The sequence below is a fragment of the Salmo salar genome, chromosome ssa16 (genome assembly GCF_905237065.1).
Source record: "Salmo salar chromosome ssa16, Ssal_v3.1, whole genome shotgun sequence".
Classification (NCBI taxonomy): Eukaryota; Metazoa; Chordata; class Actinopteri; order Salmoniformes; family Salmonidae; genus Salmo; species Salmo salar.
Genome location: NC_059457.1, coordinates 90,252,652 through 90,275,770, shown reverse-complemented (window position 1 = coordinate 90,275,770; position 23,119 = coordinate 90,252,652). Strand labels below are relative to the sequence as shown.

Below are 23,119 nucleotides of genomic sequence, written 5' to 3'. Positions count from 1 at the left end.
CTAGCATGGGATGCTAATATGACTAGGATTCTCATCAACTAGCATGGGATGCTAATATGACTAGGATTCTCATCAACTAGCATGGGATGCTAATATGACTAGGATTCTCATCAACTACCATGGGATGCTAATATGACTAGGATTTTTTTTTTTTTTTTTCACCTTTATTTAACCAGGTAGGCAAGTTGAGAACAAGTTCTCATTTACAATTGCGACCTGGCCAAGATAAAGCAAAGCAGTTCGAAAACATACAAAAACACAGAGTTACACATGGAGTAAAACAACATACAATCAATGATGCAGTAGAAAAAAAAAATAAGATTATATACAATGTGAGCAAATGATGTGAGATAAGGGAGGTAATGGCAAAAATGCCATGGTGGCAAAGTAAATAAAGTATAGCAAGAAAAACACTGGAATGGTAGATTTGTAGTTTGAAGAAAGTTCAGAGATAAAATATAAATAATATGGAGCAAAGGAGCAAAATAAATTAAATAAATAAATACAGTAGGGGAAGAGGTAGTAGTTTGGGCTAAATTATAGATGGGCTATGTACAGGTGCAGTGATCTGTGAGCTGCTCTGACAGCTGGTGCTTAAAGCTAGTGAGGGAGATAAGTGTTTCCAGTTTCAGAGATTTTTGTAGTTCGTTCCAGTCATTGGCAGCAGAGAACTGGAAGGAGAGACGACCAAAGGAGGAGTTGGCTTTAGGGGTGACCAGAGAGATATACCTGCTGGAGCGCGTGCTACAGGTGGGTGCTGCTATGGTGACCAGTGAGCGGAGATAAGGGGGGACTTTACCTAGCAGGGTCTTGTAGATGACCTGGAGCCAATGTGTTTGGCGACGATTATGAAGCGAAGGCCAGCCAACGAGAGCGTACAGGTCGCAGTGGTGGGTAGTATATGGGGCTTTGGTGACAAAACGGATGGCACTGTGATAGACTGCATCCAGTTTGTTGAGTAGGGTATTGGAAGCTATTTTGTAAATGACATCGCCGAAGTCGAGGATTGGTAGGATGGTCAGTTTTACGAGGGTATGTTTGGCAGCATGAGTGAAGGATGCTTTGTTGCGAAATAGGAAGCCAATTCGAGATTTCACTTTGGATTGGAGATGATTGATGTGAGTCTGGAAGGAGAGTTTACAGTCTAACCAGACACCTAGGTATTTGTAGTTGTCCACATATTCTAATATGACTTGGATTATCATCAACTAGCATGGGATGCTAATATGACTAGGATTATTATCAACTAGCATGGGATGCTAATATGACTAGGATTCTCATCAACTAGCATGGGATGCTAATATGACTTGGATTATTATCAACTAGCATGGGATGCTAATATGACTAGGATTCTCATCAACTAGCATGGGATGCTAATATGACTAGGATTCTCATCAACTAGCATGGGATGCTAATATGACTAGGATTCTCATCAACTAGCATGGGATGCTAATATGACTAGGATTCTCATCAACTAGCATGGGATGCTAATATGACTAGGATTCTCATCAACTAGCATGGGATGCTAATATGACTAGGATTATTATCAACTAGCATGGGATGCTAATATGACTAGGATTCTCATCAACTAGCATGGGATGCTAATATGACTAGGATTCTCATCAACTAGCATGGGATGCTAATATGACTAGGATTCTCATCAACTAGCATGGGATGCTAATATGACTAGGATTTATTTTTTTTTCACCTTTATTTAACCAGGTAGGCAAGTTGAGAACAAGTTCTCATTTACAATTGCGACCTGGCCAAGATAAAGCAAAGCAGTTCGAAAACATACAAAAACACAGAGTTACACATGGAGTAAAACAACATACAATCAATGATGCAGTAGAAAAAAAAAATAAGATTATATACAATGTGAGCAAATGATGTGAGATAAGGGAGGTAATGGCAAAAATGCCATGGTGGCAAAGTAAATAAAGTATAGCAAGAAAAACACTGGAATGGTAGATTTGTAGTTTGAAGAAAGTTCAGAGATAAAATATAAATAATATGGAGCAAAGGAGCAAAATAAATTAAATAAATAAATACAGTAGGGGAAGAGGTAGTAGTTTGGGCTAAATTATAGATGGGCTATGTACAGGTGCAGTGATCTGTGAGCTGCTCTGACAGCTGGTGCTTAAAGCTAGTGAGGGAGATAAGTGTTTCCAGTTTCAGAGATTTTTGTAGTTCGTTCCAGTCATTGGCAGCAGAGAACTGGAAGGAGAGACGACCAAAGGAGGAATTGGCTTTGGGGGTGACCAGAGAGATATACCTGCTGTAGCGCGTGCTACAGGTGGGTGCTGCTATGGTGACCAGTGAGCGGAGATAAGGGGGGACTTTACCTAGCAGGGTCTTGTAGATGACCTGGAGCCAATGTGTTTGGCGACGATTATGAAGCGAAGGCCAGCCAACGAGAGCGTACAGGTCGCAGTGGTGGGTAGTATATGGGGCTTTGGTGACAAAACGGATGGCACTGTGATAGACTGCATCCAGTTTGTTGAGTAGGGTATTGGAGGCTATTTTGTAAATGACATCGCCGAAGTCGAGGATTGGTAGGATGGTCAGTTTTACGAGGGTATGTTTGGCAGCATGAGTGAAGGATGCTTTGTTGCGAAATAGGAAGCCAATTCGAGATTTCACTTTGGATTGGAGATGATTGATGTGCGTCTGGAAGGAGAGTTTACAGTCTAACCAGACACCTAGGTATTTGTAGTTGTCCACATATTCTAATATGACTTGGATTATCATCAACTAGCATGGGATGCTATATGACTAGGATTATCATCAACTAGCATGGGATGCTAATATGACTTGGATTATCATCAACTAGCATGGGATGCAAATTTGAGGCTACTTGTTGCAATGTCTCTATACAATGATTGGCTCCACGATATGGTGGGGGTTTGGCTATAGGCTACTTTGAAGCAAGGTAAACCCATATATCTACATGTACATACTACCTCAATCAGCCTGACTAACCGCTGTCTGTATATAGCCTCTCTACTGTATGTAGCCTCGCTACTTTTAGAGCCTCTCTACTGTATATAGCCTGTCTTTTTACTGTTTTTTTATTTCTTTATTACTATTGTTCACCTAATATCTTTTTTGCACTATTGGTTAGAGCCTGTAAGTAAGCATTTCACTGTAAGGTCTACTACACCTGTTGTATTCAGCATTTCACTGTAAGGTCTACTACACCTGTTGTATTCAGCATTTCACTGTAAGGTCTACTACACCTGTTGTATTCAGCATTTCACTGTGAGGTCTACTACACCTGTTGTATTCAGCATTTCACTGTGAGGACTACTACACCTGTTGTATTCAGCATTTCACTGTAAGGTCTACTACACCTGTTGTATTCAGCATTTCACTGTGAGGTCTACTACACCTGTTGTATTCAGCATTTCACTGTAAGGTCTACTACACCTGTTGTATTCAGCATTTCACTGTGAGGTCTACTACACCTGTTGTATTCAGCATTTCACTGTAAGGTCTACTACACCTGTTGTATTCAGCATTTCACTGTGAGGTCTACTACACCTGTTGTATTCAGCATTTCACTGTAAGGTCTACTACACCTGTTGTATTCAGCATTTCACTGTAAGGTCTACTACACCTGTTGTATTCAGCATTTCACTGTAAGGTCTACTACACCTGTTGTATTCAGCATTTCACTGTAAGGTCTACTACACCTGTTGTATTCAGCATTTCACTGTGAGGTCTACCTACACCTGTTGTATTCAGCATTTCACTGTAAGGTCTACTACACCTGTTGTATTCAGCATTTCACTGTAAGGTCTACCTACACCTGTTGTATTCAGCATTTCACTGTAAGGTCTACTACACCTGTTGTATTCAGCATTTCACTGTAAGGTCTACACCTGTTGTATTCAGCATTTCACTGTAAGGTCTACTACACCTGTAGTATTCAGCATTTCACTGTAAGGTCTACTACACCTGTTGTATTCAGCATTTCACTGTAAGGTCTACACCTGTTGTATTCAGCATTTCACTGTAAGGTCTACTACACCTGTAGTATTCAGCATTTCACTGTAAGGTCTACTACACCTGTTGTATTCAGCATTTCACTGTAAGGTCTACTACACCTGTTGTATTCAGCATTTCACTGTAAGGTCTAGTACACCTGTTGTATTCAGCGTTTCACTGTAAGGTCTACTACACCTGTTGTATTCAGCATTTCACTGTAAGGTCTACTACACCTGTTGTATTCAGCGTTTCACTGTAAGGTCTACTACACCTGTTGTATTCAGCATTTCACTGTAAGGTCTACTACACCTGTTGTATTCAGCGTTTCACTGTAAGGTCTACTACACCTGTTGTATTCAGCATTTCACTGTGAGGTCTACTACACCTGTTGTATTCAGCATTTCACTGTGAGGTCTACTACACCTGTTGTATTCAGCATTTCACTGTAAGGTCTACTACACCTGTTGTATTCAGCATTTCACTGTAAGGTCTACCTACACCTGTTGTATTCAGCATTTCACTGTAAGGTCTACTACACCTGTTGTATTCAGCATTTCACTGTGAGGTCTACTACACCTGTTGTATTCAGCATTTCACTGTAAGGTCTACACCTGCTGTATTCAGCATTTCACTGTGAGGTCTACTACACCTGTTGTATTCAGCATTTCACTGTGAGGTCTACTACACCTGTTGTATTCAGCATTTCACTGTGAGGTCTACCTACACCTGTTGTATTCAGCATTTCACTGTAAGGTCTACTACACCTGTTGTATTCAGCATTTCACTGTGAGGTCTACTACACCTGTTGTATTCAGCATTTCACTGTAAGGTCTACTACACCTGTTGTATTCAGCATTTCACTGTAAGGTCTACTACACCTGTTGTATTCAGCATTTCACTGTAAGGTCTACTACACCTGTTGTATTCAGCATTTCACTGTGAGGTCTACTACACCTGTTGTATTCAGCATTTCACTGTAAGGTCTACTACACCTGTTGTATTCAGCATTTCACTGTAAGGTCTACTACACCTGTTGTATTCGGCACACGTGACAAATAAACTTTGATTTGATTTACTACATGCCTCATTTGAAGTAAAACGTTCAGCTGTCAAATAATGAATTCTGTTTTGAAAATGTCTTTACTGCCTCCAGCTCATTGTGGTGTGTGACGTGCTGAATCCTGCCGAGCGTTGACTATAGCCTGTGGTCTTCAGTCACCAGTTGGGAAATAAAACATTTTCATTTAACCGTGGCCATCAAAACAATTAAAAACATGAAATAGAGCAGTCTGTTATGAGAAAGTGCATTTGAATATAAAGTCTAATCCAATAGTCATCGTGTGGTTTGATAGAAACTGTTGTCTTTCGGCCATTTGAGGTGAGCAGTAATTATCCTACCGGTCGCCACACGGCCTCGTCTGTTTTTACTTCATTTTGTGTTTTAATCACTGATCTCTATCCTGTGAAAGGAAATTGTTCTTAAAGCAATTTATTCTGTCTGCCTCGTCCCTCTCCTCCTTCCTCTCTCCCTCCCTCTTCTCCACTCCTGAGAGTCTCTGTCTCGCTCTCTTCCTCGGAAGAGAACTGCACTCAAAGAACAAATGGAGAGAGAGAAAGAAAAGGAATAACCTTTCTGCTAATATTTCAATTTGGGAGAGTAAACACATTGAGAGATGCTCAACTGGCATCTCTCATTCTCTCTTTCTCCTCCTCTCCTCCTCTCCTTCTCTCTCATTCTCTCTTTCTCTCATTCTCTCATTCTCTCCTCTCTCATTCTCTCTTTCTCCTCTCCCTCTCCTTCTCTCTCCTCTCTCATTCTCTCTTTCTCTCATTCTCTCTTTCTCCTCTCTCCTCTCTCCTCCTCTCCTTCTCTCTCCTCTCTCATTCTCTCCTCTCTCATTCTCTCCTCTCTCATTCTCTCTTTCTCTCATTCTCTCTTTCTCCTCTCTCCTCCTCTCCTTCTCTCTCCTCTCTCATTCTCTTTCTCTCATTCTCTCTTTCTCCTCTCTCCTCCTCTCCTTCTCTCTCCTCTCTCATTCTCTCATTCTCTCTCTCCTCTCCCTCTCCTCCTCTTTTTCTCTTTCTCTCTCCTCTCTCATTCTCTCTCCTCTCTCTTTCTCTCATCTCTCCTCTCCCTTCTCTCCTCCTCTCTCATTCTGTTGAAGGCTGGGTTAGCTAGCTAGCAGTGGGACCTTACACCATCTCTCTCCCTCCTCTCCTCCTCTCTCATTCTGTTGAAGGCTGGGTTAGCTAGCTAGCAGTGGGACCTTACACCATCTCTCTCCCTCCTCTCCTCCTCTCTCATTCTGTTGAAGGCTGGGTTAGCTAGCTAGCAGTGGGACCTTACACCATCTCTCTCCCTCCTCTCCTCCTCTCTCATTCTTTTGAAGGCTGTGTTAGCTAGCTAGCGGTGGGACCGTACACCATCTCTCTCCCTCCTCTCCTCCTCTCTCATTCTGTTGAAGGCTGGGTTAGCTAGCTAGCGGTGGGACCGTACACCATCTCTCTCCCTCCTCTCCTCCTCTCTCCTCCTCTCTCATTCTTTTGAAGGCTGTGTTAGCTAGCTAGCGGTGGGACCGTACACCATCTCTCTCCCTCCTCTCCTCCTCTCTCATTCTGTTGAAGGCTGGGTTAGCTAGCTAGCAGTGGGACCGTACACCATCTCTCTCCCTCCTCTCCTCCTCTCTCATTCTGTTGAAGGCTGGGTTAGCTAGCTAGCAGTGGGACCGTACACCATCTCTCTCCCTCCTCTCCTCCTCTCTCCTCCTCTCTCATTCTGTTGAAGGCTGGGTTAGTTAGCTAGCAGTGGGACCGTACACCATCTCTCTCCCTCCTCTCCTCCTCTCTCCTCCTCTCTCATTCTGTTGAAGGCTGGGTTAGCTAGCTAGCGGTGGGACCGTACACCATCTCTCTCCCTCCTCTCCTCCTCTCTCCTCCTCTCTCATTCTGTTGAAGGCTGGGTTAGCTAGCTAGCGGTGGGACTGTACACCATCTCTCTCCCTCCTCTCCTCCTCTCTCATTCTGTTGAAGGCTGGGTTAGCTAGCTAGCGGTGGGACCGTACACCATCTCTCTCCCTCCTCTCCTCCTCTCTCCTCCTCTCTCATTCTGTTGAAGGCTGGGTTAGCTAGCTAGCGGTGGGACCGTACACCATCTCTCCCCCTCCTCTCCTCCTCTCTCCTCCTCTCTCATTCTGTTGAAGGCTGGGTTAGCTAGCTAGCGGTGGGACTGTACACCATCTCTCTCCCTCCTCTCCTCCTCTCTCATTCTGTTGAAGGCTGGGTTAGCTAGCTAGCAGTGGGACCTTACACCATCTCTCTCCTCCTCTCTCATTCTGTTGAAGGCTGGGTTAGCTAGCTAGCGGTGGGACCGTACACCATCTCTCTCCTCCTCTCTCATTCTGTTGAAGGCTGGGTTAGCTAGCTAGCGGTGGGACTGTACACCATCTCTCTCCCTCCTCTCCTCCTCTCTCATTCTGTTGAAGGCTGGGTTAGCTAGCTAGCAGTGGGACCTTACACCATCTCTCTCCTCCTCTCTCATTCTGTTGAAGGCTGGGTTAGCTAGCTAGCGGTGGGACCGTACACCATCCCCACAGGGCTAAACTCACTATTCATGCTTTATCTGCTCCTTTAACTGTTGCCGCATCACAGAAAGGGGTTGTTAGGGGGGTTTGTGTAGCTTTTATAGTGAGCAGAGAAAAGCTATTCTTCAAAGCCGTGTTCCGTTCATACGGCCTCACAGCGCCTTGCATTCCAAATGGACCACTTTTCACTATGTAGTGGCCCTAGTGCACGATACAGGGAGGATGGTGCCATTTGGAACACATCCAGCTGTGTTGTGTGGGGTATACTGGCCTCACACTGAGCTGTGATTGTGTTCTGGGCTCTTAGAGTCAACACTCTCAGTCTGGTGTTAATGTGTTGTGATGGGTTGGGCTGGAGCAGGGGATAGGAGAATTTACCTTCTTCCACTCCTATTCTCTTTCTCTCTACTCTCTCTCTGCTTTCTCTCCTCTCTCTCTGCTTTCTCTCCTCTCTCTCTGCTTTCTCTCTGCTTTCTCTCTGCTTTCTCTCTCTCTGCTCTCTCTCTGCTTTCTCTCTTCTCTCTCCTCTCTCTGCTTTCTCTCTGCTCTCTCTCTTCTCCCTCCCTCTCTCTGCTCTCTCTCTTCTCCCTCCCTCTCTCTCTTGCTCTCCTCTCTTGCTCTGCTTTCTCTCTCTCTCTCTCTCTCTCTCTCTCTCTCTCTCTCTCTCTCTCTCTCTCTCTCTCTGCTCCCCCCCCCGACACTCCCACACACACTTCTCCATTGTGTTCCTGTGTTGTAGTCCCCCCAGAGAGAGAGAGAGGGTTAGAGAGCATCCCAGGGTTGGCCTTAGTGGGGTTCTGCTCTTCAATATAAAACTGTTGGCTGGATCAATAGACCATTTGCTCTGTACCATACAATCTACACAGCTCTCTGTCCTGCCCTGCTTACACCGTGAAGTGAACCAACAGAGTGTTGTGATGAGGTTTGATCACTACACATCTCTCTGTCCTGCCCTGCTTACACCGTGAAGTGAACCAACAGAGTGTTGTGATGAGGTTTGATCACTAAAGATGTTTACAACCGTCAGAACTGTTTGGTCCTGTCATCCTGTTGTCCTGTCGTCCTGTCGTCCTGTCGTCTTGTCGTCCTGTCGTCCTGTCGTCCTGTCGTCCTGTCGTCCTGTCGTCCTGTCGTCCTGTCGTCCTGTCGTCCTGTCGTCCTGTCGTCCTGCCCTGATGGATGAGAGAGAGACGCGCTCACTCTCATTCTCTCTCTCCTCTCATTCTTTCTCTCTCTTTCTGTGTCGCTCTCTTTCTGTGTCGCGCTCTCTTTCTGTGTCGCGAATAGCACTCTATTCCTTCAGAATGTATTCACACTCCGACACTCTTTCCACGTTGTGTTGTGTTCCAGTCTGAATTTAAAATGGTTTAAATTGAGATGTTGTGTCACTGGACTACACACTATACCCCGTAATATCAAAGCACATACCTTGCATGGACTCCCTGTGTGTTCAGTAATAGTGTTTAACATGATTTTTGAATGACTACCTCATCTCTGTACCCCCACACATACAGTTATCTGTAAGGTCCCTCAGTCGAGCAGTGAATTTCAAACCCCAGATTCAACCACAAAGACCAGGGAGGTTTTCCAATGCTTCACAAAGAAGGGACCAGTATTGATAGATAGAAAGCAGACATTGATCATCCCTTAGAACGTGGTGAAGTTATTAATTACACTGTGGATGGTGTATCAATACACCCACTCACTACAAAGATACAGGCGTCCTTCATAACTCAGTTGCCGGAGAGGAAGGAAACCGCTCAGGGATTTCACCATGAGGACAATAGTGACTTTAAAACAGTTACAGAGTTGAATGGCTGTGATGGGAGAAAACTGAGGATGGATCAACAACATTGTAGTTACTCCACAATACTAACCTAAATGACAGAGTGAAAAGAAGGAAGCCTGTACTGAATAAAACATATTACAAAACATGCATCCTGTTTGCAATAAGGCACTAAAGTAGAACTGGAATAAATGTGGCAAAGAAATGAACTTTGTCCTGAATACAAAGCCTTATGTTTGGGACAAATTCCAATACAACACATCACTGAATGCCACTTCATATTTTCAAGCATGGTGGTGGCTGCATCATGTTATGGGTATGCTTGTCACTGGCAAGGACTAGGGAGTTTTTTAGGATAAAAAGAAACAGACTAGCGCTAAGCACAGGCAAAATCCTAGAGGAAAACCTGGTTCAGTCTGCTTTCCACCAGACACTGGGAGATGAATTCACCTTCCAGCAGGACAATAACCTAAAACACAAGGCCAAATCTACACTGGAGTTGCTTACCAAATCAAATGTTATTGGTTCATACACATATTTAACAGATGTTATTGGTCACATATTTAACAGATGTTATTGGTCCATACACATATTTAACAGATGTTATTGGTCCATACACATATTTAACAGATGTTATTGGTCCATACACATATTTAACAGATGTTATTGGTCACATATTTAACATATGTTATTGGTCACATATTTAGCAGATGTTATTGGTCACATATTTAACAGATGTTATTGGTCCATACACATATTTAACAGATGTTATTGGTCCATACACATATTTAACAGATGTTATTGGTCCATACACATATTTAGCAGATGTTATTGGTCCATACACATATTTAGCAGATGTTATTGTGGGTGTAGTGAAATGCTTGTGTTCCTAGCTCCAACATTGAATGTTCCTGAGCGTCCTAGTTACAGTTTTGACTTAATTCGGCTTGAAAATCTATGGCAAGACTTGAAAATGGCCGTCTAGCGATGATCAACGACCAACTTGACAGAGCTTGAAGAATGTTGAAAAGAGGCATGTGGAAATATTTTACAATCACTCTGTGAATACTTATGTAAGTGAGATGGATGCAACACAGGTATTCACTAGCTACCTCTCTCAATTCAATTCAATTTAAGGGCTTTATTGGCATGGGAAACATATGTTAACTTTGCCGAAGCAAGTGAAATAGATTTTATACAAAAGACAAATAAACAAAATAAAAATAAACAGTTAACATTACACTCACAGGAATGTCTTTCTCTCTCTCTCTCTCTCTCTCTGCCTCTCTCGCTCTCTCTCTCTCTTGCTCTCTCTCTCTGCCCCTCTCTCTCTGCCTCCCTCTCTCTCTGTCTCTCTCTCTCCCTCTCTCTCTGCCTCCCTCTCTCTCTCTCTGCCTCCCTCTCTCTCTGCCTCTCTCTCTCTCTCTCTCTCTCTCTCTCTCTCTCTCTCTGCCTCACTCTCTCTCTCTGCCTCTCTCTCTCTCTGCCTCGCTCGCTCTCTCGCTCTCTCTCTCTCTCTCTCTCTCTCTCTCTCTCTGCCTCTCTCGCTCTCTGAGCATTTCCAGGTTAACCCAGTCGTTAGGTTATGGCGGTGGAGAGGGTCGCTCCACAGTCCACACAACACACACACACACACTGCTCTTGTGTTGTCACCAATTTCTCTTCTCTGTTTCCAGCTGAGAGGCATGATCAATCAAGTGTAGGATCTCAAGGCGATTGTCAATATCCTGATCAATTGACAGAGTGCTTTCTATTGGAAGCATTTATTTTCAGCTCAACATCCAGTATTGATTAGATGGATTGTTTTCAGCACCGCTGGACACGAAGCAATCACTTATCAGACTTGTTTTACCCAGGATTCATCCTGTTGTTTAGTCCTGTCATAGAGTATTCTTCTATTATATGATCATTGTATTTATTTATTTATTTTATTTCACCTTTATTTAACCAGGTAGGCTAGTTGAGAACAAGTCCTTTATTTAACCAGGTAGGCTAGTTGAGAACAAGTCCTTTATTTAACCAGGTAGGCTAGTTGAGAACAAGTTCTCATTTACAACTGTGACCTGGCCAAGATCAAGCAAAGCAGTTTGACACAAACAACAACACAGAGTTACACATGAAGTAAAACAAGTATACAGTCAATAATACAGTAGAAAAATAAGTCTATTTACAATGTGAGCAAATGAGGTGAGATAAGGAAGGTAAAGGCAATAAAATAGGCCATAGTGGCGAGGCAATTACGATATAGCAATTAAACACTGGAGTGATAGATGTGCAGGAGATGAATGTGCAAGTAGAGATACTGGGGTGCAAAGGAGCAAGATAAATACAGTATTAACTGGGTGGTTCGAGCCCTGAATGCTGATTGGCTGAACGGCGTGGTATATCAGATCGTATACCACGGATATGACAAAACATGTATTTTTACTGTTCTAATTACCTTGGTAACCAGTTTATAATATCAATAAGGCACCTCAGGGGTTTGTGATATATGGACAATATACCACGGCTAAGGGTTGTGTTCAGGCACTCCTTGTTGCATCGTGCATAAGAACAGCCCTTAGCCGTGATATATTGGCCATATACCACACCTCCTCGGGCCTTATTGCTTAGTTATATTGGTAACTGAGTTAAACTGACAGCTTTAAATGGCAAATGTAGGTAAGAGGTGTTGGAGAAATACATATTTTTAGTTGATCAAAAATAATCCAGTTCTTTGATGTTGTTTCCCTCCTCAGTTTGGAGCAGTACCAGTGGTCGTCTCCTCAGCCCACCCATCCCAGGCTGGCTTCCCCTCCTCCGCCTTTCCTTCCCTCCCTCCGCCTCCTCCCCCTCCTCCTCCCCCCCTCCCAGGCTGCGGCCCACCTCCCCCACCAGGAGTGCCTCCCCCGTTCGGTTGTCCCCCTCCTCCTCCTCCTCCTCCCCCGGGGTTCTGTGGGCTGGGCTCTCCTACCCACAACACCTTGCCTTTCGGCCTCCGGCCCAAGAAGGAGTTCAAGCTTGAGACTTCTATGAAGCGCCTCAACTGGTCCAAGGTGAGTCACTCACTCACTCACTCACTCACTCACTCACTCACTCACTCACTCACTCACTCACTCACTCACACACACTCACTCACTCACTCACACACCCCCCCCACCCCACACACACACTCACTCACTCACTACTCACTCCCACCTCACTCACTCACCACTCACCCACTCACCCCACTCCCTCTCCCAGTCCATTACCCTAGCCCCCTCTCCTCCCACACACTGCCTGGCCTTCTGTTACTAACAGATATGGCTAAACAGGATGTGTGTCTGAAAACACAGGATGTGGCTGTGAACAAGGCTTGTTTTTAGGTGTGTGAAGTGCTACTCGAGAGGCCTGGCAGCTGATCACACTATAAATGAACGTCTCCAGCGATCTCTCCTGAGTTTTAGAGGTACCGTCTCTAAACTTTCAAGTCCTGTCGGTCCAGAGGGTTTTTTGGGGGGTAGATTCATGCATATTAAACGTGAGTTGTCCTGTACAGCTGTACACCAACACAAGGGTCTCCTTTGGTGTCCTGTTGAAACCTGATCACAACACAAAAGGCATACGTCCCGAATCACACCCTATTCACTGTGTAGTGCACTACTTTGACGATGAGCTCTGGTTAAAAAGTAGTACTCTGCCGATTTTATATATAGGTAGTTGAGTGTGGTTTGGGACGTGTCCTTCCTCATCAGATCAGGCATATGGTCCAGCTTGTTAAACAGCTGTATGAACGTGTATGGGAGAGAAAAAAAGGAAGTGAGATAAAATATTAATTGTAATAGCGTGAAGTAATATCACTGAGATGAAACGACATCTGGTTCTGTTCTGAGCCAAGTCCGTCTGACTGAGGCCTCTGATCCAATCAGAGAGGAGAGGGAGGAGCCCGGGCTTTAAATGGCTGTTGGCACGGAAACGCCAGCCCTGGAAACATCTGTACTGTTGCTTGTTGTTGCCATTTTTATATATAAATAAATAAATAAATAAAAGTTATATATGTCAGAGAAGAAAGTTGGACTTTAATAAAACAACTTAGTTAAGCATGACGTCTCAGCTTTTCCCATAGATCGGTGATCCACCTTCAACTAGCATACTAGTAGCTGTAATAGCACGGTTTTACTGTTAGTCCAGCTGATATAGATGAAATGTTTCCTAAACCTGGAGCCTAACTCACCCACGGTTTTACTGTTAGTCCAGCTGATATAGATGAAATGTTTCCTAAACCTGGAGCCTAACTCACCCACGGTTTTACTGTTAGTCCAGCTGATATAGATGAAATGTTTCCTAAACCTGGAGCCTAACTCACCCACGGTTTTACTGTTAGTCCAGCTGATATAGATGAAATGTTTCCTAAACCTGGAGCCTAACTCACCCACGGTTTTACTGTTAGTCCAGCTGATATAGATGAAATGTTTCCTAAACCTGGAGCCTAACTCACCCACGGTTTTACTGTTAGTCCAGCTGATATAGATGAAATGTTTCCTAAACCTGGAGCCTAACTCACCCACGGTTTTACTGTTAGTCCAGCTGATATAGATGAAATGTTTCCTAAACCTGGAGCCTAACTCACCCACGGTTTTACTGTTAGTCCAGCTGATATAGATTAAATGTTTCCTAAACCTGGAGCCTAACTCACCCACGGTTTTACTGTTAGTCCAGCTGATATTGATGAAATGTTTCCTAAACCTGGAGCCTAACTCACCCACGGTTTTACTGTTAGTCCAGCTGATATAGATGAAATGTTTCCTAAACCTGGAGCCTAACTCACCCACGGTTTTACTGTTAGTCCAGCTGATATAGATGAAATGTTTCCTAAACCTGGAGCCTAACTCACCCACGGTTTTACTGTTAGTCCAGCTGATATAGATTACATGTTTCCTAAACCTGGAGCCTAACTCACCCACGGTTTTACTGTTAGTCCAGCTGATATAGATGAAATGTTTCCTAAACCTGGAGCCTAACTCACCCACGGTTTTACTGTTAGTCCAGCTGATATAGATTACATGTTTCCTAAACCTGGAGCCTAACTCACCCACGGTTTTCCTGTTAGTCCAGCTGATATAGATGAAATGTTTCCTAAACCTGGAGCCTAACTCACCCACGGTGACAGACCCAGCGTTGGTGAGCCAAATGATCCAGTCATGGATCCATGCTGTTCCTCAAGTGATTCATCTGAACAGTGACTCTGTGCTCAGTGTCTGTATTCCAGCTAGATGGGACGGAGGCTGCAGTGGGTGTGCTTGCCTGTGGGTGGGTGGGTAGGTAGTGTGTGTGTGTGTGCGGGTGGGTGGGTGGGTGGGTCTGTTTGCTATAATAGTCGGAGGCTGCCGTTTCCATCAACCCCTCAGCCTTTACCTGTCCTCTCAGTCTTTACCTGTCCTGGTAAACTACCAGCCCTATCTCTTTCAGGACCAGCTAGAACAGTCCTGGTAAACCACCAGCCCTATCTCTTTCAGGACCAGCTAGAACAGTCCTGGTAAACCACCAGCCCTATCTCTTTCAGGACTAGCTAGAACAGACCTGGTAAACCACCAGCCCTATCTCTATCAGGACCAGCTAGAACAGTCCTGGTAAACCACCAGCCCTATCTCTTTCAGGACCAGCTAGAACAGTCCTGGTAAACCACCAGCCCTATCTCTTTCAGGACCAGCTAGAACAGTCCTGGTAAACCACCAGCCCTATCTCTTTCAGGACCAGCTAGAACAGTCCTGGTAAACCACCAGCCCTATCTCTTTCAGGACCAGCTAGAACAGTCCTGGTAAACCACCAGCCCTATCTCTATCAGGACCAGCTAGAACAGTCCTGGTTAAACTACCAGCCCTATCTCTATCAGGACCAGCTAGAACAGTCCTGGTTAAACTACCAGCCCTATCTCTTTCAGGACCAGCTAGAACAGTCCTGGTAAACTACCAGCCCTATCTCTTTCAGGACCAGCTAGAACAGTCCTGGTAAACCACCAGCCCTATCTCTTTCAGGACCAGCTAGAACAGTCCTGGTTAAACTACCAGCCCTATCTCTTTCAGGACCAGCTAGAACAGTCCTGGTAAACCACCAGCCCTATCTCTATCAGGACCAGCTAGAACAGTCCTGGTAAACCACCAGCCCTATCTCTTTCAGGACCAGCTAGAACAGTCCTGGTAAACCACCAGCCCTATCTCTTTCAGGACCAGCTAGAACAGTCCTGGTAAACCACCAGCCCTATCTCTTTCAGGACCAGCTAGAACAGTCCTGGTAAACCACCAGCCCTATCTCTTTCAGGACCAGCTAGAACAGTCCTGGTAAACCACCAGCCCTATCTCTATCAGGACCAGCTAGAACAGTCCTGGTAAACCACCAGCCCTATCTCTATCAGGACCAGCTAGAACAGTCCTGGTAAACTACCAGCCCTATCTCTTTCAGGACCAGCTAGAACAGTCCTGGTTAAACTACCAGCCCTATCTCTTTCAGGACCAGCTAGAACAGTCCTGGTTAAACCACCAGCCCTATCTCTTTCAGGACCAGCTAGAACAGTCCTGGTAAACTACCAGCCCTATCTCTATCAGGACCAGCTAGAACAGTCCTGTTAAACTACCAGCCCTATCTCTATCAGGACCAGCTAGAACAGTCCTGGTTAAACCACCAGCCCTATCTCTATCAGGACCAGCTAGAACAGTCCTGGTAAACTACCAGCCCTATCTCTATCAGGACCAGCTAGAACAGTCCTGGTAAACCACCAGCCCTATCTCTTTCAGGACCAGCTAGAACAGTCCTGGTTAAACTACCAGCCCTATCTCTATCAGGACCAGCTAGAACACTCCTGGTAAACCACCAGCCCTATCTCTTTCAGGACCAGCTAGAACAGTCCTGGTAAACCACTAGCCCTATCTCTTTCAGGACCAGCTAGAACAGTCCTGGTACACTACCAGCCCTATCTCTATCAGGACCAGCTAGAACAGTCCTGGTAAACCACTAGCCCTATCTCTTTCAGGACCAGCTAGAACAGTCCTGGTAAACTACCAGCCCTATCTCTTTCAGGACCAGCTAGAACAGTCCTGGTAAACCACCAGCCCTATCTCTATCAGGACCAGCTAGAACAGTCCTGGTAAACCACCAGCCCTATCTCTATCAGGACCAGCTAGAACAGTCCTGGTAAACCACCAGCCCTATCTCTTTCAGGACCAGCTAGAACAGTCCTGGTAAACCACTAGCCCTATCTCTTTCAGGACCAGCTAGAACAGTCCTGGTACACTACCAGCCCTATCTCTATCAGGACCAGCTAGAACAGTCCTGGTAAACCACTAGCCCTATCTCTTTCAGGACCAGCTAGAACAGTCCTGGTAAACTACCAGCCCTATCTCTTTCAGGACCAGCTAGAACAGTCCTGGTAAACCACCAGCCCTATCTCTATCAGGACCAGCTAGAACAGTCCTGGTAAACCACCAGCCCTATCTCTATCAGGACCAGCTAGAACAGTCCTGGTAAACTACCAGCCCTATCTCTATCAGGACCAGCTAGAACAGTCCTGGTAAACCATCAGCCCTATCTCTATCAGGACCAGCTAGAACAGTCCTGGTAAACCACCAGCCCTATCTCTTTCAGGACCAGCTAGAACAGTCCTGGTAAACCATCAGCCCTATCTCTTTCAGGACCAGCTAGAACAGTCCTGGTAAACCATCAGCCCTATCTCTATCAGGACCAGCTAGAACAGTCCTGGTAAACTACCAGCCCTATCTCTATCAGGACCAGCTAGAACAGTCCTGGTAAACTACCAGCCCTATCTCTATCAGGACCAGCTAGAACAGTCCTGGTTAACTACCAGCCCTATCTCTATCAGGACCAGCTAGAACAGTCCTGGTAAACCACCAGCCCTATCTCTATCAGGACCAGCTAGAACAGTCCTGGTAAACCACCAGCCCTATCTCTATCAGGACCAGCTAGAACAGTCCTGGTAAACCATCAGCCCTATCTCTATCAGGACCAGCTAGAACAGTCCTGGTACACTACCAGCCCTATCTCTATTAGGACCAGCTAGAACAGTCCTGGAGAGATATGTCAGGGAAGACGTAGAAGAGAGATGGGAGAGGCATATAGCGAGCTTATTGGCTAGTCTCTTCCTTTGATGTTTTGACACCCCCTTGACCTGGTGCGGTCCTACTCCAAGATAGGTCGAGAGGGTGTGTGTGTGTGGCTCTCTCCATGGCTCTTGTTATTGTAATGGTCACGTGTCGTCAGTCACATTCCCCCGTCACGGTCTGTCCTCCTATCTGAAACCAGTCATTATTCAGTGTTTGGTGTTGGAAGCCTTTGGTCCTTCTATCAGCTGTAGACTGAGACACTGCTGTGCTGTTGTGGTGTGTGTAGGGCAGTGACGATGCATATGAGATTCATATGGCTGCTTGTCCATGTTTATATGTTCATATATTAACCCGCTGGTCCACCTGCCTTCTATTGGTGTGTCTGTGTGTAGATCCGCCCCCAGGAGATGTCCGAGAGCTGTTTCTGGGTGGTGGCTAACGAGGATCGCTATGACAACCCTGACCTCCTCAACAGACTGGCACACACCTTTGGCTCATACAGACCAGGTCAGGATACCTACTGCTGTTATTCTCTGTCTGTCTGTCTGTCTGTCTGTCTGTCTGTCTGTCTGTCTCTCTCTCTCTGTCTCTCTCTCTCTGTCTCTCTCTCTGTCTGTCTGTCTGTCTGTCTCGCTCTCTGTCTCTCTGTCTCTCTCTCCGTCTCTCTGTCTCTCTCTCTCCGTCTCTCTGTCTCTCTCTCTCCGTCTCTCTGTCTCTCTCTCTGTCTCGCTCTGTCTCTCTCTCTCTCTCGCTCTGTCTCTCTCTCTCTCGCTCTGTCTCTCTCTCTGTCTCTCTGTCTCTCGCTCTCTCTCTCTGTCTCTCTGTCTCTCTCTCTCTCTCTGTCTCTTTCTCTGTCTCTCTCGCTATCATGATGCTGTATAGTATCACCAGGAAGTGCCACAGTATCATAGTGTCTCTTTAATAAGGTTAACCAAGCAGACAGGAACAGCAGGGGACTTCCTCCTCTTGTTGTCTATTACTCCAGATCTCCTCTGCTGATTCATTTAAGAGCTGCCCCATGTTTTACTCCTCCAGTCGTGTAGTGATGTAGTCCGCTGGCTGGCTCACCGTCTCACCGTGCCGTAGAGGACACCATTTTGAATTATTCATTCAGCCATTATCTACCTGTCACTACTCCTCCACGCAGCACAGGGACACACACACACACACACACACACACACACACACACACACTGTACACACACACACTGTAAACACACCAGAGGAGCACCTTGTTTTGTGACAACAAAGTATTAAATAATGGAGAGAGTACAGGTATACAAACACTAGGACAGGTGATGGAGAGGTAGCTGACATTAGACCTCCTGAGGTTCTGTCTCTACCAGGGATGTTCTAGTCTCGTTACAGCAGACCTGGTGACCTCCTGTCTCTACCAGGGATGTTCTAGTCTCGTTACAGCAGGCCTGGTGTCCTCCTGTCTCTACCAGGGATGTTCTAGTCTACTTACAGCAGGCCTGGTGACCTCCTGTCTCTACCAGGGATGTTCTAGTCTCGTTACAGCAGACCTGGTGACCTCCTGTCTCTACCAGGGATGTTCTAGTCTCGTTACAGCAGGCCTGGTGACCTCCTGTCTCTACCAGGGATGTTCTAGTCTAGTTACAGCAGACCTGATGACCTCCTGTCTCTACCAGGGATGTTCTAGTCTAGTTACAGCAGACCTGGTGACCTCCTGTCTCTACCAGGGATGTTCTAGTCTAGTTACAGCAGACCTGGTGACCTCCTGTCTCTACCAGGGATGTTCTAGTCTAGTTACAGCAGACCTGGTGACCTCCTGTCTCTACCAGGGATGTTCTAGTCTACTTACAGCAGGCCTGGTGACCTCCTGTCTCTACCAGGGATGTTCTAGTCTAGTTACAGCAGACCTGGTGACCTCCTGAGGTTCTGTCTTTATCAGGGATGTTCTAGTCTCGTTACAGCAGGCCTGGCTGATATAAGTGGTGTTGTATAACAGGTGGAGGTAGCAGACATTAGACCTCCTGAGGTTCTCTAACATCAGACAACACTCCATCTCTTTTAGGGAGACGCTACAGTTACAGTGATGCTGCTCTCCCATATCTAAGCACTGCACTCCCATATCTAAGCACTGCACTCCCATATCTAAGTGTTGCTCTCCCATATCTACGTGATGCTCTCCCATATCTGTGTGCTGCTCTCCCATATCTGTGTGTTGCTCTCCCATATCTACGTGATGCTCTCCCATATCTGTTTGTTGCTCTCCCATATCTACGTGATGCTCTCCCATATCTGTGTGCTGCTCTCCCATATCTGTGTGCTGCTCTCCCATATCTGTGTGCTGCTCTCCCATATCTAAGCGCTGCTCTCCCATATCTAAGCGTTGCTCTCCCATATCTAAATTTTGCTCTCCCAAAACCCCCGTGCTGCTCTCCCATATCTCCGTGTAAGGAGTATAAGGTTTTAAGTAAATCACTATGGGAACTAGGGCTGTCCCGGACAAAGAAAAAAATCTTGGTTGATCGAAAGTCAACATTTTTAAATGTGTATAGACACACCTAAAGTGTTAATAAAGTCAGAAAAATGAATTGAGCTTTTGTGATGTTTTTCAGTTTACGGTTTGATGAAATAAGACATGCCTCAAGAGGGCTCCAGAGATCTAGATAACCAGAAGAAAAAAAAACTTGAACTTGACCCAAACGTTCTCCTCCCGCTCCTGCTGGCTGTCTCAGATTCTGCCGTTCCTCTCCTGGAGGTGCTGGTAATTCGCTCCACGAGGAGTGGACAACCTTTCTCATGTTGAATGCCAGTTCATCTTATCTTTTCTACCCATAACGTGCCAGTATGGTTTTCAGATGCACATTTTTGGGAAACAATTTAATTTATAACGTATTCAAATCTCATTGTTATGTGGTGAATCAAAATTCTATCGAAATGAAAATGATACCAAATCTAAAAGTAACTTCTATTGCCAACTATGTAAAAATAGCCCGACATAAAGCCAACAAATAAAAAACATTGCAGCCTGCAGGTAGAAAATATCCTGATTTAAAAATAAATATCCTATTAATCACATTGGCTACACATGGCCTGTCTACAACGCGCCTAGACCTCCGCAATGGATTCATTCACTGAGATGGGCGCAAATATAAATATATTTCTAACTGCTCTGCTCAAACAATCTTGGTCGACCAACAGCCTAACGATCAAAACAATCGACTAATTGGGGTCAACCCCAATGGGAACAGCATATAGTCATCATTATGTGGTTATTTCACTTTGGTCTGGTTCATCTCAGTGTTGTTCGACTGTAGCCTACGGTTTACTGTGCTGTGATTGAACAGATCAGCCTGAGCTTTTGGAGGCTGTTATCAAAAACTCATCCACTATTCATGTTCTGTCAGGCTAAAATCAATGGCCAGGTCAGAGCAGTACTGTACAGCTCAATCTAATAGAACTATCTGTCTGGTCGGAAGTCTCTAGAAGGTTTACGCTAAGTCAAGTAAGACTACCTTTTGACCCGCGACATTCAAAATGCTTTGCTGCTTTTTTCAGAGTTTATAAAATTGGAAATGTGACGCTTCGTTGCCAGCCGTGTTATTTTAAGTTCCTTATCTTTATTAAATCTTGATGAATCAGGTGTAATTCTCTACAGAGGGGCTTCTCCTTCCAACCTTGATGAATCAGGTGTAATTCTCTACAGAGGGGCTTCTCCTTCCAACCTTGATGAATCAGGTGTAATTCTCTACAGAGGGGCTTCTCCTTCCAACCTTGATGAATCAGGTGTAATTCTCTACAGAGGGGCTTCTCCTTCCAACCTTGATGAATCAGGTGTAATTCTCTACAGAGGGGCTTCTCCTTCCAACCTTGATGAATCAGGTGTAATTCTCTACAGAGGGGCTTCTCCTTCCAACCTTGATGAATCAGGTGTAATTCTCTACAGAGGGGCTTCTCCTTCCAACCTTGATGAATCAGGTGTAATTCTCTACAGAGGGGCTTCTCCTTCCAACCTTGATGAATCAGGTGTAATTCTCTACAGAGGGGCTTCTCCTTCCAACCTTGATGAATCAGGTGTAATTCTCTACAGAGGGGCTTCTCCTTCCAACCTTGATGAATCAGGTGTTTTTTTTTAATATTTGTTATTTATTTAACTTGGTTTTTCAGGGGAACCCATTGAGACCAGAGTCTCATTTACAATGGTGCCCTGAGGACAACTATACAACAAAATCAGAATAATCAATAAAAACGAAATAAACTAGAAATAATGAAACCAGCAGGTCTGATGTAGTGACTTCATGTTACATGTCCTACAGTAATGAAACCAGCAGGTCTGATGTAGTGACTTCATGTTACATGTCCTACGGTAATGAAACCAGCAGGTCTGATGTAGTGACTTCATGTTACATGTCCTACAGTAATGAAACCAGCAGGTCTGATGTAGTGACTTCATGTTACATGTCCTACGGTAATGAAACCAGCAGGTCTGATGTAGTGACTTCATGTTACATGTCCTACGGTAATGAAACCAGCAGGTCTGATGTAGTGACTTCATGTTACATGTCCTACGGTAATGAAACCAGCAGGTCTGATGTAGTGACTTCATGTTACATGTCCTACAGTAATGAAACCAGCAGGTCTGATGTAGTGACTTCATGTTACATGTCCTACAGTAATGAAACCAGCAGGTCTGATGTAGTGACTTCATGTTACATGTCCTACAGTAATGAAACCAGCAGGTCTGATGTAGTGACTTCATGTTACATGTCCTACAGTAATGAAACCAGCAGGTCTGATGTAGTGACTTCATGTTACATGTCCTACGGTAATGAAACCAGCAGGTCTGATGTAGTGACTTCATGTTACATGTCCTACGGTAATGAAACCAGCAGGTCTGGTGTAGTGAGTTCATGTTACATGTCCTACGGTAATGAAACCAGCAGGCCTGATGTAGTGACTTCATGTTACATGTCCTACGGTAATGAAACCAGCAGGTCTGATGTAGTGACTTCATGTTACATGTCCTACGGTAATGAAACCAGCAGGTCTGGTGTAGTGACTTCATGTTACATGTCCTACAGTAATGAAACCAGCAGGTCTGATGTAGTGACTTCATGTTACATGTCCTACAGTAATGAAACCAGCAGGTCTGATGTAGTGACTTCATGTTACATGTCCTACAGTAATGAAACCAGCAGGTCTGATGTAGTGACTTCATGTTACATGTCCTACGGTAATGAAACCAGCAGGTCTGATGTAGTGACTTCATGTTACATGTCCTACGGTAATGAAACCAGCAGGTCTGGTGTAGTGACTTCATGTTACATGTCCTACAGTAATGAAACCAGCAGGTCTGATGTAGTGACTTCATGTTACATGTCCTACGGTAATGAAACCAGCAGGTCTGATGTAGTGACTTCATGTTACATGTCCTACGGTAATGAAACCAGCAGGTCTGATGTAGTGACTTCATGTTACATGTCCTACGGTAATGAAACCAGCAGGTCTGATGTAGTGACTTCATGTTACATGTCCTACGGTAATGAAACCAGCAGGTCTGATGTAGTGACTTCATGTTACATGTCCTACGGTAATGAAACCAGCAGGTCTGATGTAGTGACTTCATGTTACATGTCCTACGGTAATGAAACCAGCAGGTCTGATGTAGTGACTTCATGTTACATGTCCTACGGTAATGAAACCAGCAGGTCTGATGTAGT

The 23,119-nt window shown here is 45.0% G+C and overlaps 1 protein-coding gene across 1 annotated transcript in view; it reads left to right on the top strand.

Annotated features, from left to right (window-relative positions):
• The window catches only part of LOC106574944 (protein diaphanous homolog 3), a gene marked incomplete at its 3' end in the record, with an annotated part of 688,081 nt that overhangs the window by 309,770 nt on the left and 355,192 nt on the right, over positions 1–23,119 (top strand). The window contains exons 17-18 of the mRNA XM_045698420.1: positions 12,096–12,392; positions 17,822–17,936. Of these exons, the coding sequence (XP_045554376.1) occupies positions 12,096–12,392; positions 17,822–17,936 (412 nt within the window). The remainder of the gene's footprint in view (positions 1–12,095; positions 12,393–17,821; positions 17,937–23,119) is intronic.